The sequence below is a fragment of the Triticum urartu genome, chromosome 3A (assembly GCF_056163025.1).
Source record: "Triticum urartu cultivar PI428250 chromosome 3A, HENAU_Tu73, whole genome shotgun sequence".
Lineage (NCBI taxonomy): Eukaryota > Viridiplantae > Streptophyta > Magnoliopsida > Poales > Poaceae > Triticum > Triticum urartu.
The window spans coordinates 134,896,340-134,918,366 of record NC_141875.1 but is presented as its reverse complement, the minus strand read 5'-3'; the positions used below and the strand labels follow the sequence as shown (position 1 = coordinate 134,918,366).

At 44.6% G+C, this 22,027-nt stretch overlaps 1 protein-coding gene across 1 annotated transcript in view; it reads left to right on the top strand.

Annotated features, from left to right (window-relative positions):
• Positions 1-8,175, top strand: part of LOC125546735 (uncharacterized) — a 53,097-nt gene extending 44,922 nt beyond the window's left edge. Inside the window, exons 5-8 of the mRNA XM_087514955.1 lie at positions 4,369-5,073; positions 5,156-5,217; positions 6,269-6,540; positions 7,866-8,175. Coding sequence (XP_087371081.1) covers positions 4,369-5,073; positions 5,156-5,217; positions 6,269-6,290 — 789 coding nt within the window. The 3' untranslated portion in view covers positions 6,291-6,540; positions 7,866-8,175. The remainder of the gene's footprint in view (positions 1-4,368; positions 5,074-5,155; positions 5,218-6,268; positions 6,541-7,865) is intronic.
• The last annotated feature ends 13,852 nt before the right edge of the window (positions 8,176-22,027 follow it).

Genomic DNA, 22,027 nt, shown 5'->3' with positions numbered 1-22,027 from the left:
TTCGGAAAAGTGCCAATTTTGCATGCATGTGGATCATGTCGAGAATATTTTATGTGATAACTATATCGTTGAATTTGCTTATGATCCTACATGTAATTACTATGAGAGAGGAAAATATGGTTGTAGAAATTTTCATGTTACTAAATTACCTATCGTTATGTTGAGATTGCTATTGTTTTCTTTCCGCTTCCTTGCATATGCTAGTTTTTGCTTGCCTTGATAATTTGTTTGCCTATAAGATGCCTATGCATAGGAAGTATGTTAGACTTAGATGTGATTGTCACATATTTTATGATGCTCTCTTTGTGCTTCAATTCTTGTCTTTTTTGTGAGCATCGTTAAAATCGTATGCCTAGCTATAAGGCTTTAAAGAAAAGCGCTTGTTGGGAGACAACCCATTATTTTCCCTTACTGTTATTCAATAAGTAAATTATTTAGCCTCTGTTTTGGTTGTGTTTTTTGTGTTTAATTAGTGTTTGTGCCAAGTAGAACCGTTGGGAAGACTTGGGGAAAGTCTTGTTGAACTTGCTGCAAAAAACAGAAACTTTAGCGCTCACGAGAACTGCTTTCATTTTTATTTGAAGAGTTCTATTTAGTTAATTCTATTTGCAGATGATTAATAGATAAATTACTCACGTCCATCAATTTATTTTAGAATTTTTGGGGTTCCACTTCTTGCGCTAGCTACAGATTACTACAGAGTGTTCTGTTTTTGACAGAATATGTTTTTCGTGTGTTGTTTTCTTATTTTGATGAATCTATGGCTAGTAAAATAGTTTATAATCCATAGAGAAGTTGGAATACAGTAGGTTTAACACCAATATAAATAAAGAATGAGTTCATTACAGTACCTTGAAGTGGTCTTTTGTTTTCTTTCGCTAACGGAGCTCACGAGTTTTATTATTTCAAAGGTATTTCTTATTACATTTTATTGGAACGAGTACTTAAGTATAAAAGGGGCGGAGCAGCTCCGCATCCCAAGCCCGTGGCTCGTCCTTCTTATGCTCGACATCGTAAAGGTGCTATGCTCCATTGTGGGGCACTCTAGTGACAATGAAGGGACCTTCCGAAGCCGGGGCGAGCTTGTGTGGTTTCTGCTGATCCACTCGAAGAACCAAGTCACCCTCTTGAAAGGCTCGACCCTTCACGTGTCTAGCATGGAATCGACGCAAGTCTTGCTGGTAAATGGTCGACCAGATCAAGGCCATCTATCTTTCCTCCTCTAGAGGTCGACTGCGTCTTGCCGAGCCTGTTCTGCTTCATCTTCAGAGAAGAGCTCAACTCGTGGTGCATTATGAAGCAAGTCACTTGGTAGAACAGCTTCAGCCCCATAGACCAAGAAAAATGGAGTTCGTCCAGTCGACCGATTGGGAGTTGTCCTCAATCCCCAAAGAACTGATGGAAGTTCATCAACCCAGGCGCCCACTGCGTGCTTGAGATCTCGCATCAGTCTGGGTTTCAGTCCTTTGAGAATCAGGCCATTTGCTCTTTCTGCACTACAAGAAATATGTCAACTAGTGACCTTCTGTCAGTGACCCTGGAAGAAATGGTCATAGATCTATGACCATTTCAGACCAATTGGTCAAAAGCTGTTCAGGGGGCTCCAAACCCTAAACCATTGCGACCATTTTGGTCAGAAAGGTCGTAATTTCCTTACATGAAATGGTCATAAAGCAAACAGCGCTAGTCCGCTGCCTTATTTCTATTTGTTAACGACCAATATAGATGGTCATAGCCTTGTAAATTGTGGTGGTTTGCGATGACTAGGCGCCATCTCATCAGTTTTGCCTATGTGTCATGTCCATGTGGCAGTTTTTACCCTAGGTTGTGAAGCAACCTATATTTCTATCATTCCCAAAAAATCTCATAAATTCTTTGGGTCATATCTTCGTCAAATATGTAAAAACCTTCCTTTCCTAGTTCAAAAATAATTCAAAAATATTCATTTTCCTATTCTGTTTAGAACAATAGTTTGTGAAGGAAGTACCAGTTTGGCATGTCCAAATAGTATCCATTTTCTACAGTGGTTTCCTATGCCCAAATAACCATCCTCCACCTAATGCCAGCTCAATCCATTCATTATTTTGAGCCGAGCTTCAACATTCGTAGTTATGTCCAGTGTGGTAGTTTGCAAAGCAAGTACCACATAGGCTCCTCCTTTTGAGCTGAAAATTTGTGAAGACGGTCTTCTTAGTAACTGATCATCCTCAGCCAAAACTCACGCCCATTAGCCATGTACATTTCCCGTACCGCTAATTGAACACTTGGCTGCTAATTCATGTTTGAGCATCGATCGGTCTCCTCGTGAGAATCTTATGTTGTAATTTTCCTCCTAGCAGCAATCTGGGGAGTGCGCAACCCACTAGACATGCCTAGGCTCCCAAGAACACATGGCAACGCCACGGTCACGCGGTGACCACGCGGCGGGCATGCGAGTTTACGCGCTCTAGAGTTGGGGCCCTCGGCCACCGCCCAAACCTTGACGTATCGCCACAGAACCATGTATTTATGATTAAATAGGTCCTTATGTAACTAGAAATGATTTTTGGAAAAAATAAATAGCAAACTATGAGGCAGCTGCAGTTCAAATTTGACCCGCTTCCATCTGAATCGGCGGAAATTTGTCTTTTTCACGAGAGGTGGATCAAAATTTTTTACACCCAACCATTTTGTCAATTGTGCATTAAATATGGCCTAGTATTTTATAAAAATGATTTGGTCCAATTTTGCAACAATTATTTGGAAGGTCCTTCACAAAAAAAATCTCCTTTCGGGCACTCAAAAAATGGAAAATGGTTTTTTCGTCCAAAGAAAATGAAAACTTCCTTAGGCAACATTGTTTTCCATTCCAATATGCACCCTTGTGCACAATATGAGATCATTTGAACAAGCTATGCCATGAATGTGGCCATAAGATTGATCATTTGGCTTGAAAGCCATTGATCTCCACATGTGATAGCTCATTTCTGAGAACACTTTTTATAATAATTGTCGTATTACAAGTTTGTTATTTTTCGTAGGAACTTGGCCACATATGATGACACAATGCGAAGGTTTCCCAATTTTTGATTTTTTTATGCCCGTTTCAAAATGCGGTCAAAACGGCAGGCTTGACCGTTCCTAGCTGGTGGTTGAATCTTGGAAAACTTTTGGTGTTTCTCTAATTAAATAGATATTTATGTACTTAGAAATGATTTTTGGAAAAAATAAAGAGCAAACTATGAGGCAGCTGCCGTTCAAATTTGACCCGCTTCCAGCTGAATCGGCGGAAATTTGTCTTTTTCACCAGAGGTGGATCAAAACTTTTTACACCCAACCATTTGGTCAATTGTGCATTAAATATGTCCTAGTATTATAGAAAAATGATTTGGTCCAATTTTGCAAGAATAATTTGGTAGGTCCTTCACAAAAAAGCTCATTTCAGGCACTCAAAAAATGGAAAATGAATTTTCCATGCAAAGAAAATGAAAACCCCCTTAGAAAACATTGCTTGGAATTCCAAGATGCACCCTTGTGCACAATATGAGACCATTTGAACAAACTATGCCATGAATGTGGCCATAAGATTGATCATTTAACTTGAAAGTCATGAATCTTCACGCATGATAGCTCATTTCTGAGAACACTTTTTTAAAATAATTGTCGTATTACAAGTTTATTATTTTTCCTGGATACTTGGTCACATATAATGACACAATGCGAAGGTTTTCCAATTTTTTGATTTTTTTGAATTTTTTATGCCCGTTTCAAAATGCGGTCAAAACGGCGGGCTTGGCCGTTCCTAACTAGTGGTTGAATCTTGGAAAACTTTTGATGTTTCTTCGATTAAATAGATACTTATGTACCTAGAAATGATTTTTGGAAAAAATAAAGAGCAAACTATGAGGCAGTTGCAGTTCAAATTTGACCCGCTTTCAGCTGAACCGGCGGAAATTTGTCTTTTTCACGAGAGGTGGATCAAAGCTTTTGACACCCAACCATTTGGTCAATTGTATATTAAATGTGGACTAGTATTTTATAAAATTGATTTGGTCCAATTTTGCAACAAATATTTGGTAGGTTCTTCACAAAAAAATCATTTTTGCCACTCGAAAAATGATTAAAAATAGCTAGAAAGATTAGAAATGCATACAAATTGGTCCTTATCCATAAAATGTGGTCTAACTCTAGTGAAAATTTGTGTGGTGCTCTTTTGCAATTTTTTTATAGCTACTTCACAAAATCCCTTTGTTTTCAATACTTGAAAACTATTTTAAGTCACTGATTTTCTGAACCAATCAGAACTCTTCTCACGGATTGATGACATGGCGTCCATCCATCCATCCATCTCTCCATCCCACATCCATTCATCCATCCATCTTTCTACAGAAAAAAGGAAAAAAAGAAAAGATAACCCCCACCCGCAGGCAAAACCCTAGCTCAGATCCATCCCCCCGTCACACCCTTCTCCCTCCCATCTCCTCGCCGTCGCCGCCCCCCTCCCGATCCACTCCTCTCTCGCCTCATCCCTCCCACAGCTCGCCGCCGACGGCCTCTCCTCTCCCATTCGCTTCCGTCCCACAGCACGCGAAACGCCTCGTCCTTGATCCAAAGCACCGCCGCCTCCTCCCCGATCCAGATCCTAACACAACCCGCCCTCTCCCTCCCTCAGATCTCGATCCGCCGTCGCCCTCACCCCCACCATCGACGACCCTCACCGTAGACGAGATCGCCGCGTCTCCTCCTCCCCTCTCCCGCGTCCCACCCTACACCCTCGGTCACCGCCTCGCCCTCCACAGCGCCGCCTACGGCGGCTACCTGACGGCCATGGACGAACCGGCGCCGCTAGGCCACCACGGGTGCCGCATCGAGCAGCGCGACTACGAGAAACGGGAGGAGGACGTCAGGTGGAAGCCCGTCAGGCTCGTGCACGGGAACTACATCCTACTCCGCCACACCAGCGGCCGCTTCCTCCGTGCCAACGGGAAGTACCTCCCCTGGAACAATGGCTCAAGCATCGACAACTTCGACACCGTCAGCACGATGACTCACTCGGTCGTGGAGCGCATCCCGTCCAGGGAGGGCATGCCTGAGGTGAGCCCGCTTCTTGATTCTTCCCAAATTTGCGTGAATTTGATTGTGATGGGTTCGTTTTGTTCTCTTGGTGCTTGACCAGACAGCGTGTCCCAGGCCAGCACCGGATCACCGGGAGGAGGAGCTTGCTGCAGACCAAGATGGGTACGTTGTCTCCTTTCTTATTCTTGCTCACTTTAATCCCCTAACAGTTTTGGGGTAGGTGCAAAGGGTGAAGGGATTTGGTTTGATCTTATATACCACTCCTGTAGTCCTGTGTTACCTGAATTTGAGATAGGTATGTGATAGATAGCCTGGGTGGATTTTGTCCTTGTTAATGTGTAAGGTATTTTTCCTGTGTATGTCTGTTCTGCAATCAGCCGCATTTGATGGTGCGCATACTGAACTTACCTGTTTCCAATTCCATACATCATATTCCTATTAACTGAATATAAGATCCCGTTTATGGAGTTTCTAAACTGGTGAGAAACAAAGTTAAGCGGTAAACTACTAATGGAATTTACACACTATCCTTCAGTAGTAAAATCTGATGAACTCTAAAATTCAAATTTCCATACATCAGTAGGAACTAACGGGCGGCATGCGGACTCTTTACATCGTCGTCGTCCTAGGTGACAGGCCTACTCATCTCTATGTCCCCAGCTTCCTACTGGTCAATGCATCTTCGATTTTGTTTTAATGGAGTGCTATTCAGCTTGTGTAACGAAACTGTTAATTAATCCCAAAAACAGTTTACTGAAACTTCTGCTACTCTGGTTCAGTTAAGACTTGGGAGTTTCTCTGAACTGTTGTGTTTGATATAAGTAGAAGTAGTTGAATGCTATACAGTGGTCTGAAGCTAATTAGTTGATTTGAAAATTATTGGTTTTGAACTGTCCATTATTTGGTTGAATCCAGTTCTTTAATTTAATCTATATATGCTGTACGAAACATCAGAACTTGAAAACCCAAATCTGGTTCAGTCATCGTAGTTTAGCTTTAGTCTCTTGAATGAATAATGACTTTAGGTGTAATGTGTCTGGTGTTACTACATACATTGTTGAACTAGTTGTAGCAGGATAATGAATAATATTTCTTCATTAACTATGCCAACCTGCATCTTGTTGTACTAGTAATAGTAGGATAATGCAGCTTGTTGTACTAATGATGCTGCTATGCCTTTCACATTCATTCATTCATTCTCTGATTGTTCTAGGAGTCGGTCATCATTCATTTGATGCAGTGCACCATGGACGCGATGGCCGCTTCATCCGCTGCCCCGGCGCCATGGAGTGGCTAGAGCTGGCTGTGGACGACAACGCCCAGCGACAAGGGATGGCCTGGCCTGCCACCCCGAAGCCCTAACAAGGCGGCTGAGGAATCAGGAGGGGTACTTATACCGTCGCCCCTCATGTGGACGCGCCGGACCTCAAGGCCAGGCCAGGCGTACTGCTGCTGCTGGGTAGAGTCCGGCCACACTACTGCTAGGTATGATTCCCACCTCCTCCGAACCCCCTTGTACTGTAGGCCTTCATGTGCATGTGTGGAGTCCTATTTTTATGTTGAGGAACGCGGGCTGCTCTTACCAGGGCAAACACACACGCCTTCATGTCTTATTTGCGATATATAAATCATTTGGAACAAATCATTTTCGTGAATTTGGTCGAGTTCCTCGTATACTGTATATTTTGACAACATATGTCCTCACAAAAGAGAAAGGAAAAAACAATATTGCATATGTCTCTGCATTTCAGTTCCATACTTTTGAGCTCAGCAAGCTAAACTTGTTTCAAACATTTAGATGGCTCACATTAGATAACCAGTAACTTGAGCATTACATGCATAAGCTGCTGGAGGAATGACTTCAACTAACCACAGAGAACTGGTGCTATGCACAGCTTCCTTTGTAGAAAAGATTAGTAGTTGTGTAGACTTGTGCAAAGCCTAAATTTTTGTACTAAGGTGGCCAGCGTGGTGTCGCGACATGATCACTGACGGAATTAATTATGATTTTGTTATTCTGCTTTATGATTTACTCAATCACTATTGTTTCGTGGTCAAATTCAGCCCTGGATGCAAATGGACGTCATGATTATGTTATGCTCCGAGGTCGGTGGTCGAATTGAGGTGCCTCTAGAGTCTAGACTATAGTGTATTAGGTTGGCAGGAGTAGTAAAACTTAGTGTTGTATTGAGGATTGAGGGTGGCTGGGCTTATAAGTTAATCATCAGCGTGAATGCTTTGTTTGTCTGATCCTCACAAGTTAATGCTTCGCTCGTCCGGGTGTGTGATAATGACATGTGTCTTGTGCAATCAGATTACATTTCTGTATGTTATGGTAATATAAAAAATATTCGTGCTGTCAAAATTTTCACAGTGCGTGCCTTTCATTTCTTTAGTTTGATTGTTTCCCTTGTATTCAATATCTTAGCAAGTGCTTTCTTTGATGTTTAACCTTGTTACTATCGTCCATAAGTATAGCCATTGATTTTGGTATATGAGCACTAGTGTTTCTTGCTTACAGCAAGCTATGTATTGTACATGTGTCCATTTTCCCTCTGTAAATAGTTAGTTTCATACCTAGCAACATGTTTCCTCATAATGAATTATTCGTGCCATGTGAAACATTGCTGCTATCCTGCTACTAATGGATACAAGGACGAAATGCACAGTTTCCTGTCAAGTAGTGTTTGCTTGGTGACAGGATGTTGTTTTTTCCTTCCAAGTATAATGCTCCATTCATGTTTATGCCTCTTCCAGAAAATGTGCTGCACCTACAGTAATCAATCTAACGTATCCATTTTATTTTATAGGCCTTCGAGTACAAGAGAATGCTGCTTGACTAACACGACCAACAAGTTCCGCCACTGCGAGGCAAGCGACCGAGGTGGCTGCTGTTGTGACCGAAGATCAGAAGAAGCCTGGAGATGTGCACAATAGTTTTGGTGCCTCTGTATTTGTTTCTGATTGTATGTACACTTGATGGATCGTGCAGATGTGCTGTTCCGAGTTTCATAGAGTGATTTTTGGATGTGATCATTTAATTGTGAGAATTATTGATTGCTTGCTGTTGAAATGTGTAAAATTGAAATCTGTGAATGAAAAAGGCTGAATGTTCATCTATTGGATCGAATAATATTTGGGCTCTAAAAAGGCTATGGCCCAAACAATAGTGGACTGGAATATTGTGCATTTATGAAAAACAAAAACAAAAGTCTGAATGAAACGGAATGCAAAATGGCCTAAGCCGAGAAAATAAAAAGGCCGAATTGTAGGGCTTGGCCCATGAACCTGACCAAAAATTGACAGAAAAAAACACAAATAGGTTGAATTATTGGGCTCGGCCCATGTAAAACACCTAATCGGACTGGGCTGAATCTTGTGCCACATCAGATTGCCACGTCGGATGCCTGCGTGGCCTGGGGAGGCTGCTAGTGACCAAAACAAAACAGTAGGCATATTTTGGTCGTAAACGTCCACGACCTTCTCACAGAGAAGGTCGTTAATTTCAGTTTACGACCGCCAGATTTTGACCTTCTGTTTTTGGTCAAAAAAACGTCACAAATGAAAAACAATGACCTTTCAGTGACCAATAGTCAAGGTCACAAGTTGACATATTTCTTGTAGTGCTGCTTGTCCATTCGACTGGGGATGGGCGACTGAAGCATAGTCGACTCGTGTGCCTTGTGAGGCGCAGAAGGTTCTGAACTCATCAGAATCGAAGTTTAATCCGTTGTCAGTAATGATGCTGTGCGGAACCTCATATCTAAATATCAACTCTCTGATGAAGCTGACAGCGGTACTAGCTTCAAGATTCTTAATAGGCTTGGCTTCGATCCATTTGGTAAACTTGTCGACTGCTACAAGCACATGAGTGAAGCCACTCCGACCTATCCTCAGTGGACCAACCATGTCCAATCCCCAAACAGCAAAGGGCCAGACGAGTGGAATGGTCTTCAGGGCTGATGCAGGTTTGTGCGACATATTGGAGTTGAACTGGCAGCCTTCACATCTGCCGACTATATCTTTCGCCATTTCATTTGCTCGTGGCCAATAAAATCCAGCTCAGTATGCTTTAGCCAGAATGGTCCGAGAGGACGCATGGTGACCACAGGTCCACGAATGGATGTCGTGGAGGATCACTCGACCTTCTTCTGGTGTTATGCATTTCTGGCTGACTCCAGTTGCACTTTCTCTGAACAGTTGTCCTCTTATTATAGTAAAGGCCTTGGATCGACGGACGATTTGTCGAGCCTCTTCTTCATCCTCTGGGAGCTCTTTCCTAAGGATATACGCAATGTATGGCACCGTCTAGTCGGGAGTGATGACCAACACCTCCATGATCAAGTCGACCACGACTGGAACCTCGACTTCAGTCGGATCTGTGGCACTCTTAGGCTGCGGGGGCTCTTCAGGGAAGGGATCTTCTTGAAATGCAGGTGCATAAATATGCTCCAGGAACACATTACTGGGAATAGCTTCTCTCTTGGAGCCTATCTTTGCTAAATCATCTGCTGCTTGATTTTTCAGTCGGGGTATATGATGGAGCTCTAACCCCTCAAACTTCTTTTCCAACTTCCTCACCACATTGCAGTAACCAGTCATGGCTGGGCTTCTGACGTCCCATTCCTTCATCACTTGATTGACTACCAAATCTGAGTCGCCATAGACCATGAGGCGACGGACGCCGAGTGAGATGGCCATACGCAACCCATACACGAGTGCTTCATATTCTTCTTCGTTATTGGAGAGTGAATCTGGAGGACATATCTAAGCTTGTGTCCTCGGGGGGATACCAGTACCACCCCAGCACCTGAACCATTCAGCATCTTGGAGCCATCAAAGAACATGGTCCAGTGCTCTGAGTGAACTTGAGTCGGCAGTTGCTGTTCAATCCATTCGCGAGGAAATCTGCTATTGCTTGGGACTTCATAGCTTTCTTTGCCTCGAACTTGATATCTAAGGGAAGGTGTTCAATCGCCCACTTTGCCACTCGAACAGTTGCATCTCTGTTGTTCAGAATCTCTATGCAGCGTCGCTGACGACTATAATGGAGTGATCAGAGAAGTAATGTGCAACCTTCTTCGTGGTCATATAAATCCCATAAAAAAGCTTCTAATAATGTGGATATCTTTGCTTTGATGGAGTCAAAACTTCAAAGACATAGTATACTGGGCGCTGAACTTTGTAGGCTTTTCCTTCTTCTTCCCACTCGACCGCAAGTACTGTACTGACGACTTGTCTAGTGGCTGCAATGTAAAGCAGTAAAGGCTATTTACTGATTGGAGCAGCAAGCACTGGCTGGGTGGAAAAAGGGCTTTGAGCTCTGCAAATGCTGCATCAGCTTCAGGAGTCCACTCGAACTTATCTGACTTCTTCATCAGTCGGTAAAGAGGCGGTGCCTTTTCACCGAGGCGAGAAATGAATCGACTTAGGGCGACCAAACAACCATTAAGCTTCTGGACATCATGCACACGCACAGGGCGTTTCATCCGGAGTATGGCACCCACTTTCTCTGGGTTAGCGTCGATCCCTCGTTCGGAAACGAGAAAACCGAGTAATTTTCTGCCTGGAACTCCAAACGTGCACTTTGATGGATTGATCTTGATATCATACCTTCTGAGGTTGGCAAAGGTTTCAGTAAGGTCAGCCAGTAGGTCAGAACTTTACGTGGCTTGACCACAATGTCATCCATGTATGCTTCTACATTCCGACTGATCTGAGTGAGCAAGCACTTCTGAATCATCCGCATGAATGTGGCTCCAGCGTTCTTCAAATCGAATGGCATAGTGACGTAACAGAAGCACCCAAATGGGGTGATGAAAGTTGTTTTTATCTCAAGGGTCCATATAGACGGATCTGATGATACCCAGAATAAGCGTCCAAAAAGGACAAACGCTCACACCCCGCAGTCGAGTCGACTATTTGGTCGATGCAAGGGAGAGGAAAGTGATCTTTCGGGCAGGCCCGATTGATATGTTTGAAGTCGATGCACATGCGAAGTGAGTCGTCCTTCTTTGGGACCATGACAACATTAGCTAACCACTTGGAGTGGTAAATCTCTCGGATAAACTCAGCTGCCAGAAGCCGAGCCACTTCTTCACCAATTGCCTTCCTCTTCTGTACAACGGACCGTCGAAGATGTTCTTTGACTGGTTTCACTTTTGGGTCGACTCGCAAACGATGCTCAGCCAGTCCCCTGGGAACACCTGGCATGTCAGAAGGTTTCCATGCAAAGATTTCCCAGTTCTCACGGAGGAACTAGATGAGTGCTTCTTCCTATTTAGAGTCGAGTGTTGTTGAAATGTGAGTCGGAGCAGTATTGGGATCCGTTGGATGAATATGAATCAGCTTTGTTTCACCAGACGACTGGAATGCTGAATCTGTGGCAGGCTTCTTAGCTTGCAACAAATCACTCAGATATGCATTTTTTTGATACTCCTGCAATTCCACTACTGCCATCTATGCATCGGCGATCTTTGAGCCCTTCTGGAAGCACTCTTCTGCCTTCTTTCGACTGCCAGTGATAGTGATCACCCCTTTAGGACCAGGCATCTTCAATTTGAGGTACACGTAACATGGTCGAGCCATAAAACTTGCATAAGCTGGCCTGCCTAGAATAGCATGATAAGCACTTTGGAAATCCACAACTTCAAATGTCAACTTTTCCTTGCGGTAATTCTTGGAATCGCCGAAAACTATATCAAGGGCGATCTGACCGAGTGACGCAGCCTTATTGCCAGGAATAACTCTATGGAAACTCATATTACATTCACTGAGTTAGGACATCGGAATGCCCATTCCTTTCTGTTGGGGAACGTAGTAATTTCAAAAAAATTCCTACGCACACGCAAGATCATGGTGATGCATAGCAACGAGAGGGGAGAGTGTTGTCTACGTACCCTCGTAGACCGAAGCGGAAGCATTGACGCAACGTAGAGGAAGTAGTCGTACATCTTCCTGGTCCAACCGATCCAAGCACCGTTACTCCGGCACCTCCGAGTTCTTGACACACGTACAGCTCGATGACACACCCTGGGCTCCGATCCAGCAAAGCTTCGGGGAGGAGTTTCGTTCGCACGACGGCGTGGTGACGATCTTGATGTTTAACCATCACAGGGCTTCGCCTAAGCACCGCTACAATATGATCGAGGTGTAATATCGTGGAGGGGGGCACCGCACACGGCTAAGGAACAATCACGAAGATCAACTTATGTGTCCTAGGGTGCCCCCTTGCCCCCGTATATAAAGGAGCCAAGGGGGGTGCGGCCGGCCCTAGTAGGAGGCGCGCAGGAGGAGTCCTACTCCTACTGGGATTAGGACTCCCCTCCCTTTCCTTGTCCAAGTAGGAGAGGGGGAAAGAAGGGAGAGAGGAGAGGAAGGAAAGGGGGGGCGCCGCCCCTCCCTCCTTGTCCAATTCGGACTAGGGAGAGAGGGGGCGCATGGCCTGCCTTGGCTGCCTTTCCTCTTCTCCACTTTAGGCCCATGAGGCCCATTAACCCCCCGGGGGGTTCCGTAACCCCCCGGTTCTCCGGTTTTATCCGAAACATCCCCGGAACACTTCCGGTGTCCGAATATGGCCGTCCAATATATCAATCTTTATGTCTCAACCATTTCGAGACTCCTCGTTATGTCCGTGATCATATCCGGGGCTCCGAACAACCTTCGGTACATCAAAATACATAAACTCATAATGAAACTGTCATCGTAACTTTAAGCGTGCGGACCCTACAGTTCGAGAACAATGTAGACATGACCGAGACACGTCTCCGGTCAATAACCAACAGCGGGACCTGGATGCCCATATTGGCTCCTACATATTCTACAAAGATCTTTATCGGTCAGACCGCATAACAACATACGTTGTTCCCTTTGTCATCGGTATGTTACTTGCCCGAGATTCGATTGTCGGTATCCAATACCTAGTTCAATCTCGTTACTGGCAAGTCTCTTTACTCGTTCCGTAATACATCATCCCGCAACTAACTCATTAGTTGCAATGCTTGCAAGGCTTAAGTGATGTGCATTACCGAGAGGGCCCAGAGATACCTCTCCGATGATCGGAGTGACAAATCCTAATCTCGAAATACGTCAACCCAACATGTACCTTTGGAGACACCTGTAGAGCACCTTTATAATCACCCAGTTACATTGTGACGTTTGGTAGCACACAAAGTGTTCCTCGGCACACGGGAGTTACATAATCTCATAGTCATAGGAACATGTATAAGTCATGAAGAAAGCAATAGCAACATACTAAACGATCGGGTGCTAAGCTAATGGAATGGGTCATGTCAATGAGATCATTCAACTAATGATGTGATCCCTGTTAATCAAATGACAACTCTTTGTCCATGGTTAGGAAACATAACCATCTTTGATTAACGAGCTAGTCAAGTAGAGGCATACTAGTGACACTTTGTTTGTCTATGTATTCACACATGTATTATGTTTCCGGTTAATACAATTCTAGCATGAATAATAAACATTTATCATGATATAAGGAAATAAATAATATCTTTATTATTGCCTCTAGGGCATATTTCCTTCACTTTCAACGTCTCTGCATATAGTATATTTAGACCACTACACCATCCATCAGAACCTTAGTCAATCGAGTGCCTTTGATTACAGGGTCGACCACCAGCGCTTGCCTCCCAGGGGTGGCTATGTGCGCTGGGTGATTGGACTGGTCGAATGTAATGGCAGTCTGAGACCACTTCAAATAACTGGGTGTCACCGGAGCGACCATGTTCACTTCTCTGTTGATGACTTTCAGTCGACTCTTGCTCTCAACATCAGCGAAAATCATCAGAGTGGAATTGACGTGGGGGTAACCATCATCGTCTTCCTCCTCATCCTCAACTTTGTCTGCTTCCTTCTCCTTTTCCTTGGGTTATTTCTCTCGAAATTGCTGGCTTAGGAGTCGACACTGTCGAGTGGTATGCTTCGGGTAAATGAAATTACCCTCTTCATCTTTTTTGGTGTGAATGTGGCATGGTAATTCTAGCACATCATTTCCATCTTGATCTTTTACTTTCTTGGGGTTGCACGGCCCTTTGGGTTTCCCTTTAAACTTTCCTTGAGTCACGGCCCAAGCTTCACTAGGAGCGGCTGGCTCTGCTTTGTGCTTCTGCTTCCGACTGGAGTTCCCTCCTCCGGTTTCGTGGGCGACTGTTTTGTGCTTGCCACTCCGGAGTCGGTCTTCTTCTTCACCATTGGCGTACTTGGTGGCAATCTCCATCATCCGAGTCAGAGTCATATCTCCTGTCCGACCGAATTTCATGTTCAACTCCCGATACTTAACGCCTTCTTTGAAGGCACAAATTGCCTGGTGATCCGACACATTCTCCATCGTGTGGTGCAACATGATCCATCTCTGGATATAATCTATCAAAGTTTCATTCGGTTTCTGAGCGCAACACTGCAATTATGTCAGCCCTGCTGGCCGTTTGCAAGTACCTTCAAATGTTCTGACAAATACTCGGGCAAGATCTTCCCAAGTATAAATAATACCAGGTGCTAACTAATTCAGCCACGCTCTGGCCGAGCCCTCCAACATGGCCACTTCATCGTTGCCACCACCAATCTGAACAGCCACTCGATAATCCTCAAGCCAAGTGTCAGGCTTGGACTCGCCAGTGAACTTACTGATTCCAGTCGCCAACCTGAAGTTGGGAGGAATCACCGCAACCCTGATGGCTCTGCTGAAACACTATGGACCTGAGACATGTACCCTACTGCTGGTTGGGAAATCTCTGTCGTGACCTTCTCTGTGAGCTCTGTTTCTGTCGACCAGACCCTGAACGAGAATAGATCTCGCATCAAAGCCCGGCTCCCTGGGGTCGACTGGAATCCTTCGCCCACCACTGTGAGGACGTCTGTCATCATGCTGCCGAGGCACGTGTGACCCACTCCTTGGGGGAGGCGTGGGCACTCGACGATGATCATCGTGATCGAGTCGGTGATCGTACTGCTCACGGTTTCTGTACTAATCTCGCCGGTCCTCACGTCCTTCATGCCTCGGGGGCGATCTCGGGCTGTGAGCTGACTGGACTATGTCTGCAACCACGGATCTGCTATGGATCCTATTCCGCGACTAAGAAACTGTTGCATTCTGCTCTCCTGTCGCACGAAGCAAAGCCCGGATCTGCACCAGACCTCGACCAGCTTTTGACTAGGAAGGTTGGATTGGCTCCGCTATTCGGGCCGCAGCTGCGAGATTCTGGATCGGAGTTCGGTATACCTGAGTCAGAGGCGGAAAAAGTTGGCGTCGACTGGACTCGGGGATACACTGCCGAGCACACTCGTCGAGTGCGCGCTGGAGGTTCTGTAAGTGCATCTAGTGCCACCCCTAGTTGGTTTTGGAGTATTGACGACAAACCTAGCTGAGGGACTAATGTGTCTGTGAGAATTGCAGGATAACACAGGTAGAAGTCCCTCATTGATTCGGTTTTCCTACTAGAGATGACCCCTAAAAATGTATGAAGACATTGAAGTCAAAGGTGGTATGTGAAGATATTCACATTGAAGACTATGACAAGAGAAGACATCGCATGAAGCCTATGGACCTCGAAGACTTAAATCTTTCGTAGTTCCTTTCCTCTTTGTTGAGTCATAGGAACCACCGTACTGTTAAGTGGGGTCCAAGAGAACCGGTCAGAATGACTGAAGTGATGCTTAACCAAAACCTATGTCTTCGAGTGAAGACTATGAGAGCGAATCTTGTCCAGAGTCGGACAAGTCAGCTTTGCTTGTAGCCCATGTAAAGTTGCCGTGTGTGCTTGAAATCTGACCGTTGGAACACGTGTCAGTTCCTTAGTGACCCAGGGTCATTTCAGACAAATCAGGTCGGGTTGCCTTGTGGGTATAAATAGCCCACCCCCTGCAACCATAAATGGTTGGCTGCTCAGAGTTAGAATACGGCTTTTGTCGTTTGAGAGCAACCCACCTCGAAGCCTTTGAGAGAGAATTCCTTGCGAGGATAAATCCCTAACCATCCAGAGCCAAAGATTGTTAGGCATCACTTAAGTCTTCCTGTCTGTGTGATCTAAAGACTTATTACACTTGAGGACTGTGAATCCTCCAGCCGGTTAGGCGTCGCGTTCTAAGCATCCAAGAGCCATTGTGGATCGCCGGTGAACGAAGTCTGTGAAGGTTTGGGAGTCTACCTTGAAGACTTACCAGAGTGATTGGGCGAGGTCTGTGTGACCTTAGCTCAAGGGGAATACGGTGAGGACTGGGTTTCCTGAGCTGCGTGTTCAGGACTGGGTGTCCGGGACTGTGTGTCCTCAGGTTTAAATACCTAGCCGCCCTAACCAGACGTACAGTTGTCACAGCAACTGGAACTGGTCCAACAAATCATTGTCTTCAACGAGTCACTGGTTTCATCCTTCCCTTCCCTTTACTTACTGTTGGTCCTTGTGAAGTCGTTGTATGATTGCATTATCCTTTGCCTTCACTGAGTGACTGCTTGATCTGATTGGCTTCATAATATCTTCCTACCTGATCCTTACTACCTAGTTGCTATTAGTCATTGCGCTTTTACTTCATTGAATACTTGACTATGGCTTTCCTAGTGTAGTCTACCTTCCGCTGCATGGTAATAGGTTTATTTCTATCATTTGTCTTCGAAACTTCCACGTATTGAAGACTTTCATAAAAATCGCCTATTCACCCCCCCTCTAGTCGATATAACGCACTTTCAATTGGTATCAGAGCAAGGTACTCCCTTGTTCAGTGTGATTTAGTTTAACCACCTGGAGTTTTAGCTATGTCGACTACAGGGATAATTAAAGTCTCCACTACGTGCCCCGACTTTGATGGAACTAAATATCCCTACTGGAAGAATAAGGTGCGCATGCATCTTGAAGCCATTGACGTCGACCTATGGTATGTCGCCAAGAACGTCGTTCCCAAGGCTGGAGAAGGTGTCACTGCTGCTGACGTCAAGAAGTTCGTTCAACTGGACTCTACTGCCAAGAATATCATTTGTGGTCATCTGACCAAAGGACAGTATGGCCGTGTGAGTGCTTTGGAAACATCTAAGCTAGTCTGGGACTGGCTCTCCAAGGTCAACGAAGGCGTCTCAACCCAGAGAGATCAGAGAATCAATGTCCTTCGCAACCTCTTCAACCGCTTCAAGAGAAATGACAATGAGAATGTCCAGCTCACATTTGATCGACTCACTGACATCACAAATGAGCTTCAAGCTCTCGGCGCTACTGAGATCACCAAGCATGAAGTCGTCAACACAATCCTGAGATCACTTCACAGTTTGTTTGACACCCTAGCCCTGATGGTTCAAGAACGTCCTGATTTCAAGACACTCGATCCGACTGACATACTTGAGAGGCTCAACACACATGAGTTTCAGCTTTCTGAGAAAAGAGATATCTACGGTCCCAACTATGGGCAAACTCGTGCCTTGAAGGCAAAAGCTGTCTCCACATCTAAAGAAGAATCCGACAACAGTACTGATGATCCTGAAGACATTGGAAACGAGCTTGCTATGCTGGTGAAGAAGTTCCAAAAATTCACCAAGAAGAAAGGCTTTAGAAAGTCTTCACGATCAAGCTCAAGGAATGATTAATCTTCTGCTTATGACTACAAGAAAAGATCATGCCACAAGTGCAAGAAACCTGGCCACTACATCTCTGAGTGTCCGCAGTTGGACAATGAGAACAAGAAGAAGAAGAAGAGCAAGGAGTATGACTCTGACGAGAAGAAGAAGAAGAAATACTCAAAGTCTTCTTCCAAGTCTTCCTCCAAGTCTTCATCACACAAGAAAAGCTCATCTGGCAAGGCACGTGCGTTTGTTGGCAAGGAAATGGATTCAGAGGAGGAGTCTGCTTCTGAGGAGGCGGAGGTGGAGTCTGAGGAGGAGTCCGATTCTGGCGTTGCGAGTCTGGCTACAGCATACGTTGCCAAGTCCATCTTCAACACTAAAGACAATGACTTCATCACTGACACCGATGCAAATGACAAGGACCACTCCGCTCCTACCTACTGCTTCATGGCACGTGGTGCCAAGGTAAACACACGCACTACTCACTATCAAACATCCAGTGAAGATGACTCTGATTGTGATTCCAAACCCAGCTACAAAACACTTGCTAAAATTGCAACTGAACAACAGAAAGCTATGGAACATATTCGAAAACTGTTAGATAAAAGCGATGATCTGCTAGACGCTGAAATGACTTGATCTCAGTCCTTAATTGAAGACATAAAAATTCTTCATGTTAAGTATGAGGAACTTGAAAGTCGTCATGAAACGCTCTCAACAACTCATGAAAGGCTTTCCTATGATTATCTTCAAAGGAAGCAAGATCTTGAGAAATTGAGAGCGGCTCATGAAGATCTTCAAAAGGAAAATGAGTCACTTCGCGCCAAACAGATCAGTTCCGCTCAGGAAGGGTTTGAACCACCATGTCTTAAATGCTTTGAGCGTGATAACGCTACCTCTGTTGCTGAATGTTCTACTGCTGTTACTGTTGCAATATCTTCAACTGTTGATGTGGGAACTAACCCCTCTGCTGAGGATACCACTGCTATTGCTGATGAGAATGCTAGGTTGAAGACATTGCTTGAAACAGGGATGTACAAAAGTCTCAAAGGGCATCAGACACTATGTGATGTCCTCAAAAGGCAGATCCTGAACCAAAACCCTAGGAAAGAGGGTCTTGGGTTCGTAAGGAAAATGAATGCTGATGGCTCTTACTGGAAACCTGAGCAGTACCCCAAAACCAAATGGGTTGCTGCAAAGGAACCTTCAGCAGATCCTTCCACTCTATCTGGCTTCACTTGTGCTAACCCCATTGTCATTGATGAATCCTTTGATGCAAACTATAAACTGTTTAAGAATCAGAATGGTGAAGTGTTTACCAGGTATATTGGTACTAACTGCAGGAATGGACCGCCTATGAAGAAGATCTGGGTGCCGAAAAGGTGTTTGGAGAATCTTCCTGTGAATGTCATCATGACACCACAGGTGAAGAAGACAAACCCCAAACCACAGGCTTCATACGGTCCAAAGGCTTCATACAGACAGAGGACTCACCTGAGTCGCGCTAACGCAAATGTTTTGCAGGTAAGCCATACTCAGGCCTATGAATATGAGCACGGTTCATCAAACCGCCATGTTCATAAGACCAAGGACTATTTTGCTTATTCTTATGAGTACTATTGTCCTCCTGCAAGACTTTTTGCTAGGGCTCCAAAGCCAAAGTTCTCAGATGTTGCACTTAGACTCATTGCTTCGAAGCCATCCTTGAAGATGTGGGTGGCTAAGAAAGCTTAACTCTCTTTTGCAGGGAAAGGTCTCCAGACGAAAACCAAAATCGTCTGACGCTATTGCTGGGGACCTTAAACATCTTGTAGGGCGCAAGATCAAATGCCCAAATGGTCTTATTATGTACTTTGTTCCCGAGTTGCTTGCTATCTGTCCTATTAGTCCTAATCTTGATCTAAGCTTTAATAATCCACTCGTTCGTCAAATGTTTTTGCTTCACAATTCTCTTCGTGAAGCCTATCCCCCTAACTGCACTGTAGGGTACGACACCAGCAGCTTCAGAATGGATTATTGATAGTGGGTGTACCAATCACATGACTGGCAAGCGAAGCCTTCTTATGGACTCAACTTTACGTCCATCTGACAAAAGTCACATCACATTTGCTGACACTGGTAAAAGCAAGGTATTGGGTCTAGGTGGATTTGCAATCTCAAAGGATCAACACATGGATAAAGTCATGCTTGTTGAATCCCTTGGCTTCAACTTAATGTCTGTCACAATGCTTTGCGATTTAAACATGATTTTGATGTTTGGAAAATATCGTTGCCTTGTTCTAATGGAATCTGACAAGTCTCTAGTCTTTGAAGGGTATCGGAAAGATGATTTGTACGTGGTAGATTTCTCAGCAGGACCACAGCTTGCCGTATGTCTTCTAGCAAAAGCTTCAGAATGCTGGCTCTGGCATCGGAGGCTAGGTCATGCTGGCATGAGGAACCTGCACACCCTTGCAAAGAAGAAGCATGTCACAGGCATCGAGGGCGTCAAGTTCAAGAAAGATCACTTATGCGGTGCTTGTGAAGCAGGAAAGATGACGAGGGCCAAGCATCCCTCGAAGACAATCATGGCAATAACTCGACCCTTCGAACTGCTCCACATGGATCTTTTCGGTCCCACTCATTACTCAACTCTTACTACTACTGCTTGTCTCTATGGCTTTGTCATTGTTGATGATTATTCTAGATATACTTGGGTGCACATAATCCTCTACAAGACTGAAGTGCAGGATGTCTTCAGACGCTTCACCAATCGAGCAATGAACAACTATGGCGCCAAGATAAAGCACATCAGAAGTGACAATGGCATTGAATTCAAGAACACTGGCCTGGATACATATCTTTATACTTTGGGCATCACACATGAATTCTCAGCTACGTACACGCCACAGCAGAATGGCGTCGTCGAACGCAAGAACAGAACACTGATTGAGATGGCCCGAACGATGCTTGATGAATACAAGACTCCAAGAAATTTCTAGCCTGAAGCCATTGATACTGCATGCCATACAATCAACCGTGTTTATCTGCACAAGCTTCTGAACAAGACATCTTATGAGCTCCTCACTGGCAAGAAGCCAAACGTCAGTTACTTCAGAGTATTTGGTGCCAGGTGCTGGATCAAGGATCCACATCACACTTCAAAATTTGCACCAAAAGCACATGAGGGTTTTATGCTTGGATATGGAAAGGATTCGCACTCCTACAGAGTCTTCAATCTCTTTCATTATAAAGTGTTTGAAACAGTGGATGTGCGGTTCGATGAGACCAATGGTTCACAAAGAGAGCACCTGCCAAATGTGCTAGATGAAGTTCCATCTAGTGAATCAATCAAACTTATGGGAACTGGAGAAATCATACCCTCTGAAGCTCAACCCGAAGAGGAACTTATCATCTCTGCACCTGATCAACCTGAAGACAATGCTCAGCCTGAAGACAATCCCTCTAACAATGATATGATCAGCAAGAGCAAAATCTTCGACCTGTACATCCTCGTGTTGCCAATGAAGTGCAGATTGAGAAAATAATTGATAGCATCAATGCACCCGGTCCGCTCACTCGTTCAAGGGCAACACAGCTAGCAAATTTCTGTGGGCACTTCGCATTCGTCTTAATAACAGAACCCAAGAAAGTTGAAGAAGCCTTTATGGAACCTGAATGGATTCAAGCTATGCAAGAAGAGCTTCAACAGTTTGAGCTGAACAATGTATGGGAACTGGTTAAGCGTCCTGATCCTCGGAAGCACAATATAATAGGCACCAAATGGATATACCGCAACAAGCAAGATGAGAATGGCCAAGTTGTCAGAAACAAAGCTCGTCTCGTTGCTCAAGGATATACTCAAGTGGAAGGGATTGACTTTGATGAAACATTTGCTCCCGTGGCTCGACTTGAAGCCATACGCATACTGCTGGCCTATGCAAATCATCATAACATACTTCTATATCAAATGGATGTGAAGAGCGCTTTTCTCAATGGCAATATTGAAGAAGAAGTGTATGTTGGACAACCGCCTGGCTTTGAAGATCCAAAGCATCCTGACATGGTATACAAGCTCAACAAGGCACTGTATGGCCTCAAACAAGCCCCTCGGGCTTGGTATGACACACTCAAGTACTTCCTGAAGAGCAAAGGCTTCACACCTGGTTCCCTGGACCCCACTCTCTTCATGAAGACATATGATGGTGAACTGTTTGTGTGCCAAATATATGTGGATGACATTATCTTTGGCTGCACCAATCAGAAATAAAGTGAAGAGTTTAGATATATGATGCAAGAGCAATATCAGATGTCCATGATGGGAGAGCTGAAGTTCTTCCTTGGTCTTCAAATACGACAGCAACGCAATGGCATCTTCATATCTCAAGAGAAGTATCTCAAAGATTGCCTGAAGAAGTTCGGTATGCA